We start from the raw sequence: 26,448 nt of genomic DNA on the forward strand, positions 1-26,448 counted from the left end.
CAACTTCTCTCGCCGTGACATGAATCTCTTCACCAAAGGCCAGAATGTTCTGATAGTTTTAGGCAGAGCTTAGCTGAGTCCCTCAGGGTATGTTTCCCAGGTCTGTCTCCTTGAGACCAAAACAGAGTCTTCCCACTGGTCAGCTCTGGAGTCTGGTTCCGTGGAACATGTTAGTTAATCTACCCCATTTTCAGAATTACTGTTTGACCTTTACACTTGTTAAGCCCCGGGTGTACCATCCCCAACACCCTTGCTTGCTTCAGATTGGCACAAGAAACAAGAGTTGGTGGGGAGGAACCAGGGAAGAGACAGGAAGCCAGTCGTGAGTGAAGAGTGGGTTGGTCTCAGTTCTGGTGGAGCTTGCCGTTTGATGTCTGGAAACATGCAAAGGTTCCCTCGTATTGAACAGTTAATGGCTTTTGTCTCTAATCCTCTCCGTCACTGGGAGGAAAGGTGGCTGAGTTTGATAAATGGGGAGCACCTCTAGGGTGAGATTCACCCAGGGCTGGGCCCTCAGAGGCGACCTTCACCCTGAACCCTTCTGGAGAGGCCTCTGGGAGGAGGGCCTCTGGGCTGCGGGCCCAGGCTATCCCCTCCCCCAAACACTGGGCCCTGAAAGGGCCGTGTGGTTTTCCTTTGGGTTTTTTATTATTTAAATATTTATGTATTTTGGGCTGTGCTGGGTCTTAGGTTGTACCAGTTTTGTTCCCCTTCTGCAACCCAGGCTCACTGTTTGTTGCCGTGGGTGATTTTAACCAAACTCTGCAGTGAGAGAGGGACTGTGAGAGAATAGCCAGGAAGGCAGCTGTGGTGTTCTGAGCCCGTCCCTTGGCGTTCAGGGTGATGCAGGTACCACGCAGCTGCCTTCAAGAAGTCTCTCAGTTTGGAAAAGCACTGCCCGCTTCTCAGAGCTTGGGTCTGAAGCTTCTTCCAGAGGGTGGCAGGATGACAGTTGTTTTTGAGAGCCCTGCAGTTGGTCCTTGGAGCATGTCCAAGGCTTGATTTGGCAGGAGGAAAGCACGTTGCATCCCAGCCCCAGGAACTAAGATGTCACTTCTCAGCATTTATGGAACGAAGGCTCTTCCGCGCACCTGTAATCGGTCACTCACAGGACAGAAAGGGGGACGCGACTTCCCTGCAGACCTCACAGTAAAGGGAGGCAAACAGGGCAAGACGCTGGACGCCAGCAACATGTGAGCAGAACTCATTACCCATCCGCCTGTCCATGGTGAGTCAGGAGAGAAGTGGGTGTGTGTGCATGCATGGTAACCTTGACTGGAGAGAAGCATGTGTGCACGCACTGACCCTGACTGGGGCTACTCCCCAGGGGCCAGTCTCTGCTCCATCCCTGGCTGGTTCTGTTCTGGCTCCCCTGAGCCTCGTTCTGGCTTGAATCTCTCTCCCAAGCCTGTGCCGCCACCCGCTGCGCCCCCCTCCTCCCCGCCCCGGTCCTCACGGCCACTGGGCAAGTGGCCCAGCGGGGCCAGGGTGAGCCAGCCGCTGCCCAGCCTTGCCCGTCTTCCAGGGCCCTGCACCCTGATACGCACGCCTGCCCCCACATGCCTGCCTTTGTAGGTTTCCTGTCCACACTGGTTCTGCAGCTGCATCTTGGCCAAGTCAGTGGGGACACACAGGTCGCCCCCCTGAGTCCTGCCATGCCTCCACTGATGTGCTTTGCTGAGACACTCGGCCCAGGGCGCACAGGGGCACAGCGAGCCGTGTGGCCAGGACGGAATCCAGGGGGGAGAGGAGCACAGGGAGGAGTGGCCGCTCCTCAGCCCTGGCCCTGCAGGTGTTCCAACGCCCCCCTCCTCCACCCTGGCCCCAGCAGCCCCCATAGCCACCCCTGCCCCCCAACAGCTGAGTCGTCTACCAGCCCCACGGGGAGGCCGGGGTCTTCTGTAAGGGAGCCAGCTCTGTGCTTCGGGGTTCAGCTCCCTCAGGGCAGCCTCTGGGCTCTCTGACTGGTCCCTACCACCTGAGCTACGTATAAAAGCTTTCAAAAAATATTTCAATTTCATTTCAGGCTTAAGGTCAGAACTGAGTGTGACCTGTTTACTTAAATCATAGCCTGCCTCTGATCCCATGCTATTTGCTTAAACACACTGGTGGCTTAAACCGTTACCTGCCTCTAACCCTGTTCCCCTTGCTATGTGTTTGGTGAATGAGAGCCACCGTCAACAGTTAAGAACGTGCACTTCCAACAAGGAAGGTGTCCACTGAGCAGAAAAGCAGCATGTTTAGAGCTTGCAATGATCTGCTTGTGGCCACACTTTACCTCGTGTGGGTCCTGTATCTGGGAGTCTGGGAGACAGGCTCCTTGGAACCCAGTGGAACGTCACTCTTTTAGGTAGAGGCAGACACTCGAGAAGGGGTAACTGACGCGACTTTGGTAAAGTCTTGTTTGTGGAAACAGACAGACTGTGACTTAGGTTTTGTAGGCTGAGAAGCTGCAGTGCCAACAATCACACGGCACCCAGGGCACTGGGGACATTCTCCCATGGGTCTGGGAAGACGTTTCTCTCACATCCTGGTTGGATATCATCAGAGAGGCTCTGGGGCCGCCACTCCAGCTGCCCACATGCTCGGTCTGCCCTCTTCTGGGAACTTGTGGGCCTTGGAATCAAAATGTCAGAAGAAACTGGGTGCTGGGAGGAGGTCCTGGTATCTGGAGAGCCTGTCTTCGTTACCGGGCGGCCAGCATGTTGTGGGCATCTCCAGGGGCTTTGTTTTGGGGGAGAAAACCGCAATCTGGTTTTCTGAAAGGGTGACGTCGACTCGGAAAAGGTGGGCCTAGTGCCAGGCACTGCTGTCCAAGTCTGGACGGGAAGCCTGGAGGAAGAGACAGACAGGTCCTCGGATGCCGGGAGTAAACCCCGGGGAAGCCGACACTGACCTGGCTCTGGACAAAGATTCAAGAGGGGAGGGGTGGACAGGAGACGCCAGGTGTGGGAACAAGGTGACCTGAGGACCCAGAGAGTGTGAACACTTTCCCTTAGTGTCCCCAGGCAGGGACACACACCAAGATTATTGTGCTGTGAGAAATGGACACAAGGCTGGACTGAGGGGCTGATATGGCCATGCTCTGAGTGTGAAGGCAAAGCCATGGGACCCACATAGCCGCCCCTCAGGATCTTACAATCGGGCTTAGTTTGGAGAACTGGTTGCGTGTCATCTCAAGGGTCCATACATGTAAGACAAAAGTAACTTGTAGGACCTGCACCAGGCAGCTCGTGAGGAGTTCAGGCACAGGCCAAGTGGATCAATAAAAAGAAAGGGGGCCTCAGTAAAACAGAAGAGCCCCCTGACTCACCGGGACCCCAGTGTTCCAGAACCTCACTGGCTGGAGCTGGTCCCTGTGGCTGCAGATGCCCCCAACCCTCACCATTCCCTTCCGGGGGGCAGTGACCTGACCTTGTTCACTGTGGAGAAGGCCATCAAGTTGGCAGCCAGTGACTTCTTCCAGTAGCAGTTCCCGCAAGGCGGGTGCATCGTGCTCTTTTTCTGTATGGTGGTGGGAGCTAGTGGCCGCCGGGCCTCAGTTCACATGTCTGCACACGTAAATGTGCATTTGGAGGTTCGAGACCGGCCATATAGAAAGGATATGTTCCGTCGTCAACCAGCAGACACATTCTCGGTTTTACTGAGGGTGAGTGACACTTGGCCACTGTGTGCGTCCAAGGTGTTCAGCACGATGACCTGACAACCACAAACTGCAGCCTGATCACCACTGGGAACAGCCCTTGCTCGCAGTTACAAAAATGCTAAGAACATCTGGGGTCTACTCTCTCAGCAACGTTCTCACACAGAACAGTGTTAACTGCAGTTGCCACACTGAGCACCACACCGCCAGGACATACTGACCTTGTAACTGCACGCTGGGGCCTCACCCAGTTCACTCAGTCTCCATCTGCCTCTGCGAACCACATATCCCCTCTTTTTTTCTGTGTTTGCATTTTTTAATAGATTCTGCATATCGGGGAAATCACAGAGTATGATTCTGTGTGACTTTTACTGTCTCTTCACTCATCCGTCCTGGACACTTTGCTTCCACACCTTGGCTACTGCTGTGGACACGGGTGCGTTTCCACCGGCAGTGCACTAGGGTTCTCTCCACGTTCTGATTTATGGCCAGTGTGACAGATGGAAGGTGATCTTAGTGGGTTCCCTGAGGACTAAGTGCATGCAGCGTTTTCTCCTGTGTTCTTTGCCCGTTGCGTCTGTGAATTCTCGTATTGGCCCCGTATCAGGTGTATGCTTGCAGTTGGCCCCCGCCCCACCACATTAAGTAGGCGGCCTTTTCATTGGGTGGCTGGTTTCCATCGCTGTGCGGAAGCTTTTGGTCTGATGTGGTCTCACTTGTTTTTTACCTTCTGTTGCATGTGCTTTAGGTTCCCGTGTCATGGAACTTTTCCCGCTGTTGGGAGTTTAATGCTCTCAGGTGCTCGATCCATCTGTATGAGTGGTGTAAGACAGCAGTCGAGCTCTTCTGCAAGTCAATGTCCAGTTTTCCCAGCACCGTTCACTAAGGAGCCGTCACTGCCACTGGTTCCCTCGTCAGGCATTAGTTGACTGTTTCTGGGCTGTGGGTCCATCCCGTCGATCTGTGTTTATGCTGAGGAACGGAAACAGATCAGCCGCAGGCACTGTCCAGTTCTGTCCATGCTCCCCGTTGCCCGGGGACAGTTCTTGGGGGTCGGCAAGGAAGGAGCTTGCTAGGGCTGTTTCACTGTCCTGGCCTCAGCCTCCCGGGCAGTCTGTTTTCAGAGTTTGGTTTGTTTACCCAGCTGGGTGAGTGGCAGCCCATGGGGATCAGGCTGAATACCAAGGGAGGGTGGAGGGGCAGTGTGCTGGCCTGTGACAGGACACGACTCCAGCCCCCAGTGGCATCTGCAGTGGGAGCTGCCTGACAGGTGTGAGCTGCTGGGAGCTGAGCTGTGGGCACATGGGAGGTGCCTGAGATGCCACAGCAGGATGCTGGGCACTGCATGATCCTCTCCCCCTTCACGTGGGATCAGAACAGACTTCCCAGGTTGTCCCTAACTTGCTGGACTAGGATCCTGTCAGCCTCCAGGTCCAGCCCTTGATTTTGTGGTCAGCAAGCCCGCATCTGGCTGTGTTGCAGGCTCCGTAGCTGCTGCCACAAGTGATGCCTCTGGAAGGCTGGGGGCAGAGGGCTCTCCTGTCTCGGGCCACTCTGCCCCCCGAGCTGGGCCCTCAGACAGTGTGTCATTTTGTAAAGGAGGCCCCAAGAGGGGAAGGACCCCCGTGACAGACCCCACGGGGTGTTTATACAAGGAATCTGGGATGTCGTGTTGACAAAAGGGCGGGCAGACTAACTAGTGACTGTCTTTCGATAGCTTTGGAAACTCAAATCCAAACTTAGGCTGCAGTGAACAGCTACAGCGGCATCAGCGACTGTGCAGGTGAGGGTCCCTCCATGCTGGTGGCACAGGCCCCACCCAGGAGTGGGGAGGGGGCATGATGGGGCGGGGGCGGAACCCTGCCCTCAGGTTGGCCTTCCTGAAGGGCGCTGCTCACAGCCCATTCTTCAGGGTCGCCCGGGGCATCGGGGAGCACTGGGTGTGAGCAGCCGTCGCGGTCACCGCTTGCCCTCTCCCTCTCAGGCCCATCCCTGGGTGACCAGGCCCCCAGTGCTCAGGAGCCTGCCACCTGAACAGACAGGGTCGTCACTGCATCTCAACTGAGTCAGTTTGAGGATTTGCTATTGTTAATTCTGAGTAAATAACTTAGTTCATCCTAGCACTGATGTGGGGAAAAGCAGGATTGTATTTTAGTTCAAGAGGACCACGACAGCCGTCCCAAGGCTGGGGGTCCCCTGGCCCCACACCCTCCACCCGTGGAGCCCTGTGTGACGTGAAGGCCGTGAGGAGACCGCGCGTCTTCCCAGCTGCATCCATTTAGGACAAAGCTACACTTGAGTCAACTCAGGTCATCCTGAGGGTGGAGGACTGACTGACACCTTATCTTCAGGTCACACAGGGTTTTAAGTCTTGATGCACCAAACACACAGCAACTCCTCTCCCCGGGCCCGCGCCGCCACCTTCTCTGATGCTACCAAATCTAATACACCTTCCTTAATCAAGCCGTCAGCCCCTCCAGAGCCCTTTGTGGAGGGTGCCTCAGGGTGAGAGCTGGATGAAAAGGAGCAGAAGCAGAGGAAGAGGGAGAGGGAGGGAGCCGTCGGTGGCCCACCACTGCTGGGCTGTGGCTCCGGCATTCCAGATCGCCCAGTGGAGTCGCAGCCCTTGTGTAATAAACCACAGCGACATCCACCTCCACGTTGTGTTTTAATAAATAGAGCAGATTCATGGAATAGACCTTAAATCACATTTACAGACACTTCTAGGTCCAAACACGTAGGCGAGAAGCTGCTGCTGCCGGAAGGGATGAGGCCCACATGCACTTGAGGACTGAGTCTACCAACCCACCGCCTGTAGGCTGGATGGTGGAGCCCAGGACAGCAGCAGGTGCGGGACACGCACGCACCTGGCCCCGCAACTGCACGCTACAGAACGGCGGGAACTGTGCTACTTTGAGACAAGCTAGAGGAAGGTTTCCTAATGTACTAACTGAGACTCCCATCATTACCCATCAGTCGGAGAACATTAGCTACAGAAGAGCACCCACTGACAAATAAGGGCAGGGGACAGCAAAGAGGAAGCTATACAGGCCATCTCGTTTCTTCCAATGACGGGAGCGTCCTCGTCACGCACCTCCTGCTGGCTTAGTCCAAAAACTTCCTGTTGGCATTTGCACCAAACAAGGCTCCCCGCACTTCGGGCATCATCTGTGAAGAGTGGAGAACTTCTGTGAGGCAGTGTGGTCTGGCACGGACCCACCTGAGCCGCAGCCACAGGGCCAAGCACTTATCCCAGCAGAGGCCGAGAGAGAGGTGACGATCACACCTCTGGGCTTCAGGCCACTGCTTAATGGGGACAAAGAGAAGCGACAGAAGTCACCACCATCCAGGGCTTCAGTCATGTTCTGACATGGGCAGAAGTGACGCTCTCTCAACAGACAGAGCACCCACCCTGTGCCGAGTAGACAAGGCAGGCATGTGCTGAGGCCTCCAGTAGCAACTGGAAAACCCCAAGGGCCCAACCTCAGGACGGTGGCTGCCGTCCACGTGTGGTCAATGCAGCTCTGGAAAGGACGTTCAGTTTACCTAGTTTTACAAATTTACCCACGTGTGCCTGGTGGTCAAGCAGACCGCACTCCTGAAAAGGCCCCACACCGGGGACAACTCAACTTTCCCGACCGCTTTCTGCAAACACGGGAACCCAGCAGCAATTCCTCTAACAAGCGACTTGATTCCTGTCACTCGCTCAGGGGTGTGGGGTTCTAGGGCCTTCGTTAAGCAATTCCGTAGTAAAGCATCTCTTAAGCACCCCGATACAGCTCACACGTAGTGAGATCCTAGACAGACAAAGCCCTTGTTCTATCCCCAAGCCCACCCTCATATACATGGTATCATCTCAACAAATGACACTAAATGTCCAAACCTCCATTCAAGAAAATGTCCCAAAACGTACAAAGAGCGACAAATCTAAAATACCAACGACACGTTCTCCACATCACCTCAAAGTAACCCCAGGCCAACTGACTGAGAAGTGTCCCCACACTCACCTGCTGGGCTATGAGGTCCAGCCGACTTTCGAGTGTGTTGGACACCTTGATCTTGCGGTCCCCGTTGTAGATCTCAACACCGCCGGCTCTACAAAGAACAAGGTAAAGAACCATGTGTATAGATCTAAGGAAAACAGACCCGTGGTGCAGTTACCTTCTTCCTCTTGAGTAGAGGCCAATGAACATACACAATCAATTTGAAACTGTAACTCATCCCAAGTGACTATGTGCCAACCTCACTTGGTTAACTCCAACAACTTGCCCCTCCCTAACAGAACAAAAAGGGGAATTCTGTCCCCATTTGCCAATCAACAGCCCCAGTCCTCATCTGATCCAGGCTCCAGTCAGCTGTGAGCAAACCCCTCAGAGGTGAAGCGTCTCTGTTTAATTCTGGAGTAGGTGCTCTAACATCCAGGGTATGTACTGTCTGACTTTTCTAAGGGTCCAGACTCAAAACACCGTGAACAGTGGCCCAGACTGGAACCTGCTATTTACCAGACCTCAAACTGCTTGTCGGTTTTATCTCCTCCCGCCGCTAATTACCCATCAGCAGAGTGGCTTTGGATCCTGAGCCCTGGGTCAGCTCCGCATAGACGTTACCTCATGGCAGCTGCCAAGAGCTGGAAAGCTACAAGGAAACAATGACCTGGCCTCCCCGCCCAGGAGCTCCTGTGGCCAACCCCACTGCACCCAGCCGTCAGTAGAAGCACCAAGAATGCTCAGTCCACACCACGGAGTCCACCAGCCAGACATGAAAGTAGTTTCCTGGCCAGAGGGAGCCACCCCCTTTCTCAGCATCTAGTCACACGTGTACCGAGCTTCAACTTCTGGGTACAAAATCTGTTCTGCTGTTTGGCAGGATGAACCATAAGAATCTGGTTCACAAGAGGAGACCAACAGGAGCTGACAGGAGGCACAAATGAGCGGGGTTCCACTGCCCTCCAGCACACTGAGCCCAGCGGACACGAGGAAGGTCCAGCATGTGGCTGTTCATGCAGCCAGAGCCACTTGCATGTTAAAAGCAGAAGCACTCCTTACATCTCCTCGGGCAGGTAGGCCTCCTGGTCAATCTGGACATCAACGTCTCTTTTGGTTGCAACTTTGTACACAGGGATTGCTTTTTGCACTGCAGCCTGGAAAGACAAAAAAAAAAACACAGAGGTGTCATCAAAAACTATGCAGGAACCACAGGAGATGTGGGTTCGATCCCTGGGTTGGGAAGATACCCTGGAAGAGGAAACAGCAACCCACTCCAGTATTTGTGCCAAGATAATTTCATGAACAGAGGAGCCTGATGGGCTACAGTCCATGGAGTCACAAAGAGTCAGACACAAATAAGCAACTTGACCACACACACAGAACAGTTATCCTCAAAACCAACAATCTATACAAGCAAAGATATTCCCACTTATTTTTAACAGTCAAATGGTAGAAACCACCCAGGTGTCTATAAACACAAATGAGTAAATAAAATGTGGTCCATAGATTCATCCTTAAAAAAGGAAATTCCAACTCTGGCTATACCATCAATGAACCTTGAAGACAATATGCCAAGTGAAGTAAGCCCATCACCAAAGGACAGGCTTGGTAGGATTCCTCTTACAGAGGCACTAGAGTAGCCGTGTGATACAGACAGGAGCAGGATGCGCCTGCCAGGGGCTCATGGAGTTGCTGTTCAGTTTGGAAGATGGAAAGTTCTGCAGAAGGAGGGTGGGGACAGTTGCAGAACAGCGAATGTACTTAAAGCACAGAACTGTATGCTTAAAACTGGTAACAATGGTAAATTTAATGCACTTTTTACCACATTTTAAAAAGGAGTGAGCTGGGGGAAGGGGTATAGGGTAGATGGAAGAGGTTCTAACCTGACTGAAGGTAGCACCAGGTGTGGGCTCCAGCAAGACACTAATAACATCATGACGGAACTTTAGTCTTTTTATGATCCTGTTACCAGTTGAACAGATGTACACATACACTGAATTCTTCCTATTCCTCAGGTCTCACACAGTATCACCATGGAGAGTGGATGCCACTCTGGCGGCATCCGGCCCCAGCAGCTTCACAGCGACGCCCACCAAGGTGCACTGCCCCACATCTAGGTGGGCGGCCCAAGCCGGGCTCTGGGTCCCTGGCACAGCTCACTAGTTCACAGTGGAGATAAGAGTGAACACTGCTCCCCACCTGGCAGTCTGCTCTCCTAGGAGACAAGTGACCTGGGGCAGCCACAAACATACTGTGCGTTAAAATGCAGTCACTAAGGGACTAAGCTCTCTCAACCTCGCCCGACCATAAGCTACAGGGAAGAACGACCTGAACAGAGTAGCTGGCACATAATCAGAGCTGGTGGCGGGGGGTGGGTCTACAACCTAAGGATCCTTCTGTTGCCACCGTGTGCCTGCCAGGGCCTTGGTCCTCCCTGGGGCCAAGGTCTCCTCCCTTAAGAGAGAAGCTCCTCAACACTGGCCTCTGGCAGTGACGCTGTGTCATCACTTTGCTGGCACCTCCTGGCCTCCTCCAGGTGTAGGACAGTACTAAGTTAGCACCAAGCCCTGCTGCTCTGGGAGTATGCCACTTCTCTGTGGTCTTGCCTATCCTCGGCTCCAATCCAGTAGGTACCGTTCTTACTGAATTTTCAGATCGTGGTATAGAAGGTCTCCAGGAAGGGAGGAGGGTACTAACACAGCTGGCAGCTTGGTTTCTCTGAGACAGTAAATCAGAGGCTTGGGTACACTGAAGTCAGAATCTCCAATGAGTGAAGACTTCTAGTCTCCATGGCTGAGCTGTCATTTCATACCCAACACACTGATCTTTACAAAGAAAAAGGATTTTTTTCAAACTTTACCTTCACCAGAGGGAAATCCTGTTTCCTGCAGCGAACGATCATCCGGGGCTCCAGCAACTGGTACAAACCCTATTAAAGCACAGATGCAATCAGCACAAACTATAAAGCAACAGCAAACAGAATGTCTTTATAATTCTCTCAGAGTTGGGGGAAAAGTCCTAAGTTCCCCCAAAGAGGGCCTACACAGCACAATAAAATGGGAAGACTCTGGTGTCACAAACCAGATAAATATACCCAAATGCTCTAGTGATGGGAACAAAATACAGCTAAGTGAAAGTGAAGTCGCTCAGTCGTGTCTGACTCTTTGCGACCCTGTGGACTGTAGCCCACCAGGCTCCTCTGTCCATGGGATTCTCCAGGCAAGAATACTGGAGTGGGTTGCCATTTCCTTCTCCAGGGGATCTTCCCAACCCAGGGATCGAACCCAGGTCTCCCGTATTGCAGGCAGATCTTTAACCTCTGAGCCACCAGGGAAGCCCAAAATACAGCTAGGTTGAGGACAAATACTGTTTGTCCTGAGCAGGAAACATAGTTTACACAGCCTGTGGTCTAAACCTCAATACCTAAAACAAGCATTTCAGTGGTGAAATAAAATTAGGCAGGTTTATAGTTGGGGGTTACAGAGAACCATTAAAAAGGTATCAGTCTCATTCAACCTGCGAGATACCACCGTCCTCCCAAGCATCTCTTCCTCGACAAGGCAAAGAGCCAAGATGAGAACACGCAGGAGCTGTGTGTTCACAAGACGACGCAGGAGGGGCACAGCGGGCTTCTCACACTGTCGGTTCTGCAGGCGCGTGGCCATCTGTGGTACACCTGACCTACAGACTTACCTGGAGGACCAGTCCATCCAGCAGCACTTGGTACCTGGTTGTATCTTTTACCACTTTGCTGAGTCTCTGTTTTGCTTCATTTAGTAGGTCCTACAAAGGGTGGAAAACAAAAAAGTTGTCCAAGCACCTGGGTATTCAGCTCAGAACCCACACGGGGCTGGCCCAGCTTGTGTCCAATCAGTTCTCACTCTGTGGCGGTTTTCACTCCACAGACGTTCTCTGAGGTGCACAGTAAAGCAGATGCTGTGCTAAGGTCACAGATACACAGAAGCAGCGCCAGCTCAGCTCTCAGGGAGACAACGGTCTAGCAGAAGAGCCCTACCGACTGACACAAATGTGTGACACAGACTGGAAAAGCAAGTTGTAGCATTAAGACAGTCATTTAAGATGGTTCTATTTTTTATTTAGAAAAAAAGAGTCTCTGAACAGAGAACAAAGTGTCATCAATGTTTACCTGTAAAGAGGCTGGACTATCAATGATTTCAATTTTGTGTTAAGTTTGTATTTTCTAATCATCTGTAACAAACACTTCTTTAACAGAAACAGAAATCTCACATGGTTGCAAAGAACACACTGGAAATTACTCTGTAAGTGGTAAGCGTGTATTGGTTTACTGGCTAAAAGTGGACCCAGGCAGAGATAATACCCCTCAGTTCCACTGCTGTCCACCCAACACTGTCACGAACATTCCATCCCAAAAAGTTTCCCACGCATCTACTCTACTGAACACAATCTCTAGAATGATTGTGGGGGATTTAAAGAGGAAAGGGAAGCTACATGCTCACCTAGAGACCAATCAGAATTTGGGAAGTGAGGGTAGAGAGAAGGAAGTGGTTCTGTGAGTGAGTCACCCTTGACCCCACCACTTTCCAGGAACCACTGCCAAGCATTTTAAGCCTTCATAATCTAGGAAGCTCATGGCACAAAGGTTTACAGCATTTGTGTTATACATCTGGCTGAAAGAAACTTAAGCCCCTCCTCACCAAGAGATCCCTCAAGCACGTTTCTTTATGCTAGAATTGACCATCCACACTGGTCAAGCAGGTAAGGGTGGAAAGGGGAGTTCGGAGACAGCCTTACATTATGAGAATCAAGTCAACCTCTAAATAGCAGTGCAGCTGTTTATAAAAATAACCCACTATGAAAAATCTGGAAATGGGTAAATGAGTCTTAACACCGCCCACAACTACAAGCAAGGGCACAGGAAGTTGGAAAAAACTGAACTCCAGATAAGAAAGCTAAAACCTAACGGAAATTGTGTCGTCCCCTATCTAGAGCATTCCTGTCCACTGAACAGACGTGCCCTACAGGTGAGGACGGTAAGTTACGAGCAGTGATGTTACTAGGCATCAATACTCCAGTGATACTGATTCTAAACTCAGCTTCTGGCTGCAGCCTGACGCCTCATGAAGAGAGGTGTAAGTCACTGTCTTTACCTCTCAGCCTACAGATCAGTACTTTGAGAGTTGTCCACCTGCACCTGCCTCTAGCTTCCTGAAGATTTAGGACCATGCTCCTAGAAATCAAGGAATTGAAACCTGATGATGACGACGACAACAGAACCATGTTTCCTTGGTCCTTCCACGTGTGAACAGTCAGCTGGCCGTCAATCCCAGCACCGGCAATCTCTACTTCAGGGACCAACACATCAGAACTTCTGCAGGTTACTTGTGCTCTTTATCTCCCAACAACAGGAACAGTGCCTTACAAGGTGTGAGGCTTAGAGAGTGACAGGAGAAAACTGTCACTGCCCTCTTCCGCATGAGGCACTATACAGGCACTTTTCCTACATGAACCTTCAGGTGTGTGCTTTCCCCATTCTACTAGAAACGAAAGGTTCAAAGAAGCTAACAAATGCACCCACCGAACAGCAGACAGTGGTGAAACAGAAACTCACACCTCACAGAGATCCCCAAAACGGGCTCTAACACTGGAAAGCGTCGGGGCAAGGCAGCGGGACAAGGTCAACAGTGAGAAGAACAACCAAAGGATGAAGCACTGCGGGCAGCAGAGCTTGCCTGTTTGCTACCATGTCCTTCCATCTGTTTCCCCATCCTTTCCTAGCCAACTGCTTGACAAATCCCCTTCTTCAATAGTTTGATTCTATGCGCAAGCTGGAAAAATGAAGGTTTTAAAAGAGCAAACTGCACTGAAACATGGACATGTTGCCCTGCTCCCCATCATCTCATAGTTGGGGCTGGTTACTGGGGTTTGCTAAACCGAAAAGTCCCCCATGGCCCAGTGTTAGGCTGCAAAGGGCGAAGGAAACAAGTGCTTTAGAACAACTGAATTAGAGCAACATTTATTTTCACAAAATTCTAATCAGCAAAACAAAAGCTCACAATGTGTTCTGAAACGCTGCACGTTACAGAATAACTGCATTTGGTATCTATCGAAATGCTAACAGCTCAACAAAACAAGAGAAAAATAAAGAGTTCTGTCCCTGGCTTCTTATTCTCCTTCCACATGACTGCTTTCCCCATGTCCTTAGAATGTCTTGTTTTCCTGGCTGTTAAGCTCGAGGCTTCTCAGGTGGTTGCCTGACAGTGGAATCCTACATCCACAATGGTGATGAGCTCATCCACACACAGACTGGGCTTGAGAGCTGTCTATATGCCAGCCCCAACCTCTCTCCTAAACTCACCTGGTCTTCTGAAGCCGTTCAAATGCCAAGATTCATCACATTCTCCACCTGCTGTTCCCCCTGTATTTACCAATACCTATCCAGGTGCCTTACCTGGTAAGAAAACCTTAAGTCTTTTTCGACTCCTCACAACCTGCAGTCACCAAGTCCTACAGACTCCAATCTTTAACAATCTGTGGACGAGGCCCTGGCCTTCTCTTAACGACCACTGCTGCCATTTGGTCTGGGCTTCTCTGCTTTTTGACCTTCAGATCCAAGTTAAGCCATAACCTCATTTTCTCTCCCTACATCACCAGTTCTCTTTCTCCAACACAAACCTAATCCTACAGCATGCTCCTTTAGACGCCCTGCAACAAGATTACTCTGGGCTGTTTATGCCCGATGAGGCCACCAAAATCTCTGGAAAATGGGGCCTGGAGTTTGCATTTTAACAAGGCCCTCCATGAGATCTCCATGCCTATTAAGGGTTAAGAGAAAAGGTAAAAGGATACTTTCCACACTCCTGAGTAGGCATCAAGTCTAACCAAACGCTGGTGTCTCTCTCCAGCCTCAGCTCCTATATTCCCTGCTCTTCTGGACAATTCCATTTCCTGCTCGTGTTGTCGATTCCTGGTTTTGGTTCATGCTGCTCTCTCCAATTCCGTCTCCAAGCTATGACTGACTTAATTCTTCATAGTCACCCTCAAAAGGCTGTAGTGCAGACACAGTCTTTTGTCTCGACTCCTACAGGACTGAGCAACACAAAACCCTGCAACCCACACAGCTGCCTCCCTCAAGGGAACCTAGCTAGGAAATGAAAACAGGTGAGTGAAAACTAAAAGATCAAGTTGGTACTGAAATCAGAAAGACATGTGGGTGTAAGAGTTTAAGAAGCAGATAAACTCTGGCTAGTTTTTGCTGCTGTGCTTGTGCTGTGCTTAGTCGTGTCCGACTCTTTGCGACTCCGTGGACTGTAGCCCGCCAGGCTCCTGTGTCCATGGGGATTCTGCAGACAAGAACACTGGAGTGGGTTGCCATGCCCTGTTCCAGGGGATCTTCCCAACCCAGGGATCGGATCCAGGTCTCCCACATTGCAGGCGGATTCTTTTACAGTCTGAGCCGCCAGGGAAGCCCCTGGCTACTCTGGGGTCTGTAATAGGTGTTAGGGGAGCTACTCTTCTCTCTACTGGAGCACACTTGTACTCACAATGCTGGGTGGGCTGCTGCTCTACGTCAGAGGATTCTGCTGTAGTTCCTGCTGTGTTGTTACAGTGTGTCCTCACACTTGAGACACCCTGGCAGACATTTCCATCTGGAAGCTTCCTGGCCCCTCTAAACAGGTCCAAAGTCAAAGTCATCTGATTGTTGTTCTTAAAAGAGTCCGCTCTCCTGACTTCCTATTTCATTAATAGAACCACCACTCTTCTAGGCAGCCAGGCCTGAAATTCAGGATTTTGTATCAGTCTTAAAGGAGGCAGCAGAAGATCAATCCGCAGCCAATGTCCAGAGTGTCCTCCTATAAAATGCACCCCACTGACAACCCACTCAGTCCTTGCTGCCATCACACTAGTCATGTGACGAGACCAACATCTTAAGATATTTGTGTTTCTTTAGTCATCTAAGATGGTATGTCTTCTACTTAGTCAAGTTTTATATCTCCAGTTTTACAGCTTTTCCACATTGGGCCTATTCATTAACATTTATTCCTAATTAGTTACTGCTGGCATGTGGAAAAACTATCAATTTCTGTATATTCTCTTTGTAGCCAGTCACCATTTGAACTAATCACTAGTTCTTAGTGTTTTTTGGGTGTTGTATTTTTTAGTATATAATTGTAGCATCAAAACAGTATGTTTCTTCCTTCCCAATATTTATCTAACTTATCTCTCCATTTGTTAAGAAATCTAGGGCCTCCGCAACAACAATATGAGTAGCAGTGCATATAGAGGCGTCCGTGATTGGTTTCTGAATTTTCCTTTCTGGTCATGCCATGTGGTTTGCAGGTTCTTAGCTCCCCGACAGGAGACTGAACCCATGGCCCCTGCAGTGGAAGTCCGGAGACCTGACGACTGGACCCACAGGGAATTTCCTGGTTTCTGAATTAATTCAAATTCCTTCAGGCTGCCTGACCTAAGTGTATGTTCCTGCCCTGTCCTTTGGATGACAATACTCTGCAGACGGTTACGTGTCTAACCTCTTCCCTGTTAAATTTAGTCTACATACTTATGAACTTACATCATGAACCCTATATATGATATTCTTCATAAAATAAAGTGAAAACTTCAACACCCTTCTACTGAAAGTACTCAAAGGTTCCTCACGTGCACTCAGGGCCCCTATGTTACTCCATTCAGGCTTTCCAGCCTCAAGACCCCATCACCCGCACTCTACGGTCCTCCATCATGAGTTATGTGACCCAGAAGAGTCTATATGTTGTCAGAGCAGTGAGTCCTTGAAAATGGGACACATATCTTATTCATTTCTTTATTTATTACAATACCTACTGTACTGATTTGCTAACCAAAGGTTTTCTCTCTAAAAATCATTAATCAAGTCCTTAATCCAATATGAACTAGTGAATTCTCGATAATAGACAAACATTTTATAATACTATAACTAAAGGGACTAATTACTCACTGTGATAAGGTCATCTCTCGCTCTGAGGACTTTGAGCCTCGCTTGATTCATCAAATTGGACATCTGACTGCAAAAGGCATGGAAAAGTATCATCACTAGAGCTGCAGAGAAAAAAATGTACACCCTTCTTCAGATACACAAATACCTTTCTCTGTACGGACCCAAACAGAACTCCCTGAAATAATGCAGTGCTTTATACCCACCTATTCTCAAATATTACGAAATATTTATTGAGTGCTTACCAAGTGGCAAGACTTTATCAGTTATTTCAACTGTATATTTCAGTAATCCAGTGAGGCTTCCATGTTCCCAAGTGAGGAAAGGGAAGTTAAGCAGAGTGACCAAGGTTAGATAAGCAGTGAGTGGTCCAGATAAAACCAGAACCCGTATCTGCTGACCCCAGTGCACCTGCTGGACCCTCTCAGCCCAGTGATTTTCAAAGCTCACATTTTCTTCTGCTGCTCAATCTGCTTTTCTTTCTTCTCATAATATTCCATAATCTTCAGTCTTTGGGTTTGGACAAGACGACCTTTCTCAATGTTGAACTCTTCTTCTGCCTACCAAGAAATAAATTAATTATTATTTCATTATACAGATTTGACAATTTTATTTTAAGCTGCTGGTGACCAGGGTATTTGCTTAAATTCACTTTATTCTATATCTAAAATGAAAAAGTGTTATGACTCATCTTCAAAGATTACTCCTCATTCCTTTTGTTCAAAAGGAAAGATCAGTGATTTTTATCATAAATGAAGCCAGAGTAAAAATTTAATCAAGGATAATAGTACCCACAAACAAATTTACAAAGTATATAATCAGAAGATTCTGTATATGAAAAAGATACAGAATTTGGAGTTAGAAGATCTGAGTTACTGTCTAAAATATTTGGTCAAGTAATCTCAGTCTAAGTGTCTTCCCTTATAAAATAAAAATAGTATTCTTTCCTTGTCGTTCAAAATCTAATAGTCCTTTTAAAATGATCAACTATATAAATTTGAGTTATTAGTTTTTTTAGTGTTAATTATTGAGTAGTCACTTTTTTTTTAACCTGAAGTAAACTTTATTTTTTTTTTTGAGTAGTCACTTTTTACAAAGGCTATCTCAGTGTGTCAACTGTCTGTGATTTTCAGGCAGTAAGAAATTATGACTTTGGAAGTTAGCTAAAGTTACTCATTCAGATATTTAATGTTTTGCACAGCTACTGGAACCTTCATGTTCTAAAATAAATGCCTAACAGCTTATTACTACACCTATCACAGGAAATAAGTACAGATGATGGCGTCATATGAGATAAGACTACTTTAAAATAAAAATGCATTTAGCAGCTGAAACATTAAGTGCTAATATTTGTCCCAGAGAGAAATAAGGAAACTAGTTATTCAAGAAACTGCAGCACTCAGATGGTCATCAAAACAATATTAAACATGCAACAAGGATATAGTGTACAGCACAGGGAAATATAACCTTTATTTGTACTACTGGAGAATAAATTAAAAGAACAATGAAAATTAAGTATTAAATGGTATTTGATTATACCTAGAGAAAAGAACAATTTTACATAACATACAGACATACTATGCAACTCAAAATTGCTCTGTTAAGCAATGTTATTCAGTACTAATTAGGAAAGCAAGACCATATAAAACTCAGGTAACTTCTTTAACCTAGACAGTGGAATCTCACCTTTGCATCAATTTCTTCTGCTTTCTCATTGGCTTCTTGTTCAATAAAAGCCATCATGTGCTTAATCTAGAAGAAGGAAAAGGTTATTTTTGAATGACAAGAAAATATATCTTTTCTGATTCATTCAATAATCATTTACTGAAGTGCATTTCCCTTCTCAGGTAATGTTGCAATGTTGTAACAAATACAATATAGACTTTGAAAATGGTCCACATCCAAAAAAGACCCACAAACTCTTTAATAGGAAATAAATACAGTAATAAATAAATACAGTTTATAAATGCTAAAAGACACTGGCCTCCAGAGGTAAACCCTGATTCAAACCTGCATTATCTGCCTTTATCACTCCTGCTGGACCCTCTGCTACTAGATCTGACTAGATCAGCACAGCCTAGAGCAAAACATTCATTTTAACCTCCATCTGAGAAGCCCGTTTACAGTCAACAGGAACACACTGTGCCTCTGGGAGTTCCGACAAGAGAAAGTCACCTGCTTCAGGACATTTAACTCCGCCCCTAAGACAGAAAAATCTGCCCTTAAATTACACTTTTCTTCTTCCTGCTAAATCTACTCGGTTTTACCCTTTTGCAGTCCGATTCCTTTAGAGATTTGCTGAAATAAACGACCATACTCCTCAGACAGGAAAAGCAACATGGACAAATACTTGAATACAGGGGGGGAAGGAATCTGGACACCCAGGATTTCTACGCGTCTGGTCTGCGCTTGGTGCTCAGCCCGGTCACTGATGAGAATTACGGGGAGCGCAGGCGTCGCCCTGATGGAGACCCCGCGGAGCGTGTAGGGGTACAGGCCATACATTTCTTCACTCTTAACCGTTTTACAGAAACAAAAGATGCCTTTGATTTTCACCACGGTTTTACCTTTATAAGGTATTCTTCCTGGGGAACCCTTAGTTCTCGCTCTATCCTAATCAGGGGTGAGAGGGCCGGGGCCGGGAGGTGACCACTACTAGGCAGTGTGGAGGGCACCGCGTCCTTTCCCACAGCGACGCTCGGACGCCGCACGGGCTGATGCTCACGCCCGCACGGCACCTTGTGAAGACGCCTTAAGCTTCCCCACAGAGCTGTTCTTGCCGCCTTCTGTGATCAGCCGAAGATGCACTTAAAGGAGACACTCCGCCCTTCTGAGCGCTGATTAGATAACGAATAAAAGCAAAGACGTTTCCGAGGAAATGGAAATTTCCAAGGAAGAAACACCGAATTCCTCACGTAACAAGACTCACAAGACGGTGCGTAAGCGTTAGTCAGCGTTTTCCTACAAACTTCAGAAAGAAGGGGCCGACTTCCCTAAAAACTGTGGCCTGAGGATCCTTCCCCGAAGGCCGGGCCTAGACGCTCAACGCCCGCCCAGCCCGCGAACGACAAGGCGCCGCGCCAGCGCCGCGACCCCAGGGCCAGCCCCGACCCGCACAGCCCCGCGGCACGCCCACCGCCGACGCCCGGCAGCTGAGGCAGGGCCCCAGGAACGGAGGAGGCCTGGCCGACGAGGCCGCCGCGGGGCTTATCCAGGCCGGGGATGCGCCCGCCTGCCTCCTGGAGCCCAGCTTGGCGCTCACCTGCTTCTGCACGTCGGCATCGCTGAGGGCCATGGCGGCAAGCCGTGCGGCGGCGGACGATCGGCCGGAGGTCAGACCTAACACAGGAGACGGGAGAAAGGCAGACGAAAGCCGGCGAAGCTCCCCGCCTCCTCTGTTTTGTGAGCTCGACTTCCGGTTCCTGCGCAGGACGCCGGGCAGCCCAGCCAGTGGGGAGAGAGCAGCCCAGCCAATGGGGAAAGAGAGCAACCCGGAAGTCCTGCCCCGCCCCCGTCGCCGACTCGTGACCCCTCACGGGTTTTTTTCCCTAGTAGCCCGCTTGGGGGTCGGGTAGAAGGTTCGCCGTTAGGCGTCTGACTGCTGAGCATTGTCGACTGTGTTCTTTAAAAACGTTTATTTCAGCCAGCCAGAATTTATTTTACTGTCCTGGCCCTAATGGAAGCAAAAGTTTCAGTATTTTTACTAACAGGTTTTTAGAGGAGCTTTTTGGAGAAGGGAATGGCAACCCACCCCTGTATGCTTGCCTGCAGAATTCCATGGACAGAGAAGCCTGGCGGGCTATACAGTCCGTGGAATCGCAGAGTCAGACACGACTGAGTGACTAATACACACATGCACCCACAGAGGAGCTTTACATTTACAGAAAATTGAGTGCCCCTAAAAACTGCTTCCCGTAATAGAAGCCTTTTACCTTTCTGGGGTACATTATATAATTCATTAGCCAACGCTGATGTGTGGACAAAAGCCTACGGCTTAATCAATTTCCTTAGCTTCCCCTTGTTGCAGAATATTCAGCCTCTTCACCGGTGCCAGACTAAATCTCAGAGATAGTGTGGGTTTTTTTTTTATTTTTTGCATGGAGTAAAAAACTATTTTTATTGCTTTGCCAGGAGAGGAGGAGGCCACAGCAGGCTAATGCCTTCAAAACTGTCTTGCCCTGGAGGGGGTAGTGAGTAGCCTTACAGTGTTCAAGGAGAAGCGTGTGATCAGCCCCTGGACATTGTTTTGATTGGGTGAAGGCTGGAAGTCAGCATTATCAACCTTCTGGTTTCAACTGGTCTGGGGTCATTTAGAACTGGACATGAAACAACAGACTGGTTCCAAATTGGGAAAGGAGTATGTCAAGGCTGCATAATGTCACCCTGCTTATTATTTAACTTACATGCAGAGTACATCATGCAAAATGAAGTATAAGCTGGAATCAAGATTGCCATAAGTATCAATAACCTCAGATATGCAGATGATGCCACCCTTATGGCAGAAAGCAAAGAAGAACTAAAGAGCCTCTTGATGAAAGTGAAAGAGTGAGAGTGAAATGAGAATGAATGAGAGTGAAAAAGTTGGCTTAAAACTCAACATTCAAAAAAGGAAAATCATGGCATCTGGTCCCATCACTCCATGGCAAATAGATGGAGAAACAATGGAAACAGTGAGAGACTTTAATTTTCTTGGGTTCCAAAATCACTTCAGATAGTGACTGCAGCCATGAAATTAAAACATACTTGCTCCTTGGACGAAAAGCTATGACCAACCTAGACAGCACATTAAAAAGCAGAGACATTACTGTGCTGACAAAGGTCTGTCTGGTCAAAGCTGTGGTTTTTCCAGTAGTCCTGTATGGATGTGAGCATTGGACTATATAGACAGCTGAGTGCCAAAGAATTGATGCTTTTGAACTGCGGTATTGGAGAAGACTCTTGAGAGTCCCTTGGACTGCAAGATCAAAGTCAGTCCTAAATATTCATTGGAAGGACTGATGCTGAAGCTCCAATACTTTGGCCACCTGACTCGAAGAACTGACTCATTGGAAAAGACCCTGATGCTGGAAGGATTGAAGGCAGGAGGAGGAGGGGATGACAGAGGATGAGATGGTTGGATGGCATCACTGACTCAATGGAGATGAGTCTGAGTAAGCTCTGGGAGTTGGTGATGGACAGGGAAGCCTGGCATGCTGCAGCCCATGGGGTCACAGAGTCGTACTGGACTGAGCGACTGAACTGAACTTGGGTCAATGTGCTTGTGGGCATCATAGTGTTAACTTCTTCCACCTGGTGAGGGTCTCAGTATCTGCAAAACAGCTCAAAGGACAGCTCAGAATATTATCTATAGCTCTTAAAGAACTAAAGGTCCTTGACTTTGTCTAATGGCTGAAGTATTACTATTTTATCTTGCCTATTTCCTTTTCTTTCTGCATTTTCTCATTAAATTTTTTGAATTTATTTTTGAGCGTACTGGACCCTTGTTGCTACACGCACAGCATCCCAGATGGCACTGGGGGTAAAGCCTCTCTCTGCCAGTGCAGGAAATGCAAGACCAGGTCAGGCTGAGATGGTCTTCACTCATTTGGATTACAGTCCCTCTTCCCATTTTTTTATTTTTGGCCACACCATGCAGGATGCAGAGCTTCCCTGACCAGGATGGAATCCATACTCCCTATAGTGGAAGCATGGAGTCCTAACCACTGGACCTCCAGGGAAGTCCTCCTCCTGTTTTTTTTTTTTTTACAATGCTGTGCAATTATGTGGCGCTGAGGAGTGAGAATAGCGAACTAACACATGTCCTGGGACTTCCACGGTGGTTCAGGGACTAAGACTCTGCACTCCCAATGAAGGGGGCCTGGGTTCAACCCCTGGTAAGGGAACTAGATCACACATGCTGCAGTTAAAAAAAAAAAAAAAAAATCCTGAGTGCCACAACCAAGACCAATCAAATAAATATTTAAAAAAACAAACAAAAAACTGCCGCTGCTGCTGCTAAGTCACTTCAGTCGTGTCCGACCCTGTGGGACCCCATAGACGGCAGCCCATCAGGCTCCCCTGTCCCTGGGATTCTCCAGGCAAGAACACTGGAATTCTTGGGTTGCCATTTCCTAAGTACATGTCTAATCACGTATGAAATTAATGTCTGGGACAGATGTGACACTATCCAGATAAGTGTGCTTTTGTTTTTTGGAAAACAGTGTGCTGATTTTTATGATTTATTATTATTCTAAGACATTAAAAAATACAGAAAAGTACAAAGAATAATTCAGATGTACATGTACCACCATCCAGTTGAGAATCAGCATTTGTCACATTTGCCTTAGGGCTTCTCTTTTTAAATAAAAGATACAGATACACTTAACATTCCCTTTGGTGCAGCTCCCCCTCTCCCCATAAGAACCAGGTAAAGTTCACAGAGTGAAGCAGAAATGAAAGTTACTGGGAGTAACACACCAAAATTAACTAGTTGGTGGTTTTCCAAATCCAATTTCCTCCTATATTAGCTTAGGTCTTGTGAAGAAGTTTTATTAAAACAACTTTTCAGACAAATTCCAAAAATCCCATTCCCAGATAAGCCTATTTATCTATGTGCTGTCTTGTCTGATTCTTTGTGGTCCTATAGCCTGCGAGGCTCCTCTGCCCATGGCATTAAGGCAAGAATACTGGAGTGGGTTGTCATTTCCTCCTCCAGGGGATTTTCCTGACCCAGGGGTTGAACCCACGTCTCTTTTGTCTCCTGCATTGGCAGGTGGGTTCTTTACCTTATGGCTTCACCCAAATTGCTGACCTAAATTCCTTTCAGGTTAGTCACTTAGAGATGGTTTACATGCTCCTTGTCTAACCTGCTTCCAAGCTAAGACCTCAGTCTGTGGTTTACCTGTAAATTGAGTCACCAGAATAAACAGACCAGTTTGTCTGCTGGGGAGGACACTCACAGAGAGAAACTAAGGTCGTCTGTCTTTGAATGTTGAGGAATTAATTCTACAAAGAAAAAAATGATGGCAGAAAGTAGTGAAAGTCTAACTTAGGTGCTTACATTTTTGTGCCCCTTCCAACCAGTCATCCATCCGCATGGCACAAGTAATGACCTCTAATCACTCTCCAATTTATAACCTCCTGTGGCTCCCATGTGCTCTTGGGGAGCTGCCTGAACTGGCCCTGCCACCTCACTGATCTTATCACTCCCCTTCCCCTTCTCATCAGGTCAGAGCTTTACTGGTTTGTTCTCAAGCTTTTCACCTGAGAAAATCTTTTCCTGCACTTTTGCCCCTTGGCTTGTTTATCAGTCCCTTTCCATCAACACCCTCTCACCTTTTCTACTCCTGTCCCTTGTTTGTTTACTTCAGGATATACCACAATTATAAGCTTTTTTCCCCCCTTTTATTTCTATGTTTTATCTGGTTTTTCAACGAAAGTGTCAGCTTCACAACAGAGACGATGTCATGATTTTTCCCAGCATCCAGCACACGGCCTGATAATAGTCAGCATTCAATACACAACTGATGAACAAGAATAAAGTGAATGTAATTAGTTTAGATTTTATAATCACATCAGGCTACAGTCTAGGACTCTGTGTCACTTAAGATCTGTTGGGAAAAAACCCCCAAAACCTCTGAAAATCATCAACTGCTTGTGATTAAAGTAATTTCTGTAAAAGAATGACATTATTTTACCACTGTTTGCTGAAAAGACTACCCCTTCCCCCACTGGTCTCTGTTGCAAAGCAATGAAGGACCATTCTGACCTTTCAACTCCATTGGCCTGTATGTTATCCTTGTATACATTCAAACACTTTTTTAGAAAAGGGGTGAAAACCAACCCTAAAGCTGAAAACAGTCCAAAATTTACCTAACCATATATTGAATTGGCAACCTGCCACACAGGATTATTTTACATGACTTTTTTTTTTAAATTTACATAGAATGAACTGCATATGATTTCGGACACAGGAGCAGTAAGTAGCAGCGAGCAGAAACAAAGTCTTAGTTTCCTAGACAGGGAGTCCTAACCACTGGACCACAGGGACTAACCAACTAGGTAAGAATGAATTCAGGGGAGGAAGAAGGTAAAAAGGAAAAGTTGATTGAAAAGAAAAGTACACAGGGAACTAGGAGAGAGAGTGACATGTCTTTGGTTAAGTTTAAATCCTTTATAAGGTGGCAGTTTTCTGGGTCTTTGTCTTCCCTCAGGCTGATCATCTCGTTTGTCCCCTCAGGTTGATTTGTCTCAGGACCCTCCCCTGGGGTTCGCACGCACACCTTGGGCAAGACTGATCTCAAAGTGAAGGCTTCTGGGAGAAGGAAGACTCATTATGGCCTAGAATTATCCCTTGACTTTTGACCCCAAGGAGCCTTTCTGGTGTTATCCCCAAAATACAGGGGGAGCAGAGATCTCTTAATCTGTTACTCAAACAGGGTTTTGCCCGTCTTTGTCCTTGCCATATTATCACCCTGACTATTGCTATGACTGCTGTTACTTCCATTTTGGAGAGCAAACAGGAGGCTGATTGTAAATTCCTCAATTGGAGCCCACCTATCTCGCGTCTCAGGGAAGGCAAACAGGAGACTAGTTTTAAGTATGTAATTTGAAGCCCACTTCTTCCTGCCTCATGAAATGCAAATAGAAGGCCAGCTGTAAATGTCAAACCTGGAGCTCATCTATCTCCTACCTCACATAGACTTACGAAGTACAATTAGATGAGTCCTGACACCTGCGTGACCACCATACTATAAAGACTCTTTTCATCACCCTAGTGAAAGCTCTTTTCTAGTCAATCCCACACTCTGAGGCAACAGTGCTGATTTCTATAACCATTGATTAATTTTGCCTGTTCCTGAAATCCTTCTAAATGGAATCACAAAGTGTGTATACATTTTTAAGTCTTGCTTCTTTGACTCAATATAAACATTTTCAGATTAATCCATATTGTAACGTATCAGCGGTCCCTTTTTATCGCTGAGTAATTTCTGTACACTTCAAAAAGTCAACTTTTTAAAAATTAAGTCTAAGAGACCGTTAAAAGACTTAACAACCAAGCGCAATGCGTGATCCTGGCTTAAAAACCTTAAGAGCCATTACTTGGACGATGGGGAAAATTTAACATAGCTCGATTAACAGGCACTACTAAGGAGTGATTTATATTTTTCTTAGCTAAGTCTTTTCTGGGCAAATCTATCCGATTTCACTGCCAAGGCACCACCACCCGAGTCAATCACGCCGGCCCCAAGCCTCCTAGGACACTAACTCCAACCCTCTTTCGGATTCCGCCACTCACCCTCCCATCAATTCAGGTTTTCATCACTTCTTTTTTCACAGCTTTATTGAGAAATATACTTCACATACACTTCACCTTTTTGAAGTCTACAACTGAATACAATTAAATGGCTTCAAGAGTATCCAGAGCTGCTCAACCACCAGCACAATCAACCGGAAAACATCTTCATCAGCATAGAAAGAACCCTCTGACCCCACTAGCAGGGACACTGCCCAAAGGCCTTCTATCCTTCGGCCCCTCCTCCGGGCCGTCAGGCGTGCAGACACCGTGGCTCCCTTAGATTCCCTCGCGGGGCGGGTGCCAAAGCGTGCCTTCGTTGCGGCGCTGAGTCGCCCCCACCGCCCCGCATCCGCAGTGACCCAGCTCCCCAGTGTTGCTGCGCCGGCGCTCCCAGGACCCGACACTCCGTCAGCCGGCTCGCCTACACACACTCACGCTGCGCCTGCAGCTGCTCCCGCAGGCTTTGCCCGCCTCCGCACCCACGACGGTGGGCCCATCCTAGTCAGCCCCCTTCTCAGCAGCCCGTGGCGGCCACCTCCGGCGGCGGAACCATAGAGCGGCTCTCCAAGTGGAGAGTAGGCCAGGAGAGAGT

At 48.2% G+C, this 26,448-nt stretch overlaps 1 protein-coding gene across 3 annotated transcripts; it reads right to left on the reverse strand.

Annotated features, from left to right (window-relative positions):
* Positions 1–2,375: 2,375 nt before the first annotated feature.
* On the reverse strand, positions 2,376–26,381 carry ATP6V1E1 (ATPase H+ transporting V1 subunit E1). 3 transcript variants are annotated; one of them, XM_061418437.1, is made up of 10 exons: positions 19,842–19,996; positions 18,266–18,331; positions 17,030–17,139; positions 16,583–16,649; positions 11,323–11,412; positions 10,490–10,558; positions 8,689–8,783; positions 7,651–7,738; positions 6,738–6,811; positions 2,376–4,615 (listed from the first exon to the last, which is right to left on the reverse strand). In XM_061418437.1, exons 1-9 carry the CDS (start codon positions 19,872–19,874, stop codon positions 6,749–6,751), a joined length of 681 nt encoding a protein of 226 aa, XP_061274421.1. In that variant the 5' UTR covers positions 19,875–19,996; the 3' UTR covers positions 2,376–4,615; positions 6,738–6,748. The 3 variants fall into 3 exon arrangements, with proteins under 3 accessions (XP_061274421.1, XP_061274422.1, XP_061274420.1); XM_061418438.1 differs by lacking the exons at positions 2,376–4,615; positions 19,842–19,996 and adding an exon at positions 26,292–26,381 and having other exon boundaries at positions 6,293–6,811; XM_061418436.1 differs by lacking the exon at positions 2,376–4,615 and having other exon boundaries at positions 6,293–6,811; positions 19,842–20,001.
* Between the last annotated feature and the right edge of the window lie 67 nt (positions 26,382–26,448).

This window comes from Bos javanicus, chromosome 5 (assembly GCF_032452875.1).
Source record: "Bos javanicus breed banteng chromosome 5, ARS-OSU_banteng_1.0, whole genome shotgun sequence".
NCBI lineage: Eukaryota > Metazoa > Chordata > Mammalia > Artiodactyla > Bovidae > Bos > Bos javanicus.

Excerpts from the sequence above, each read along its gene's own strand:
- ATP6V1E1 (XM_061418437.1), bottom strand. The coding sequence starts at position 19,874 with ATGGCCCTCAGCGATGCCGACGTGCAGAAGCAG. Across the intron at positions 18,332-19,841 it reads ATGCCGACGTGCAGAAGCAG|ATTAAGCACATGATGGCTTT; the intron begins GTGAGCGCCAAG and ends TCCTTCTTCTAG. Across the intron at positions 7,739-8,688 it reads GCCTACCTGCCCGAGGAGAT|AGCCGGCGGTGTTGAGATCT; the intron begins GTAAGGAGTGCT and ends TGTTCTTTGTAG.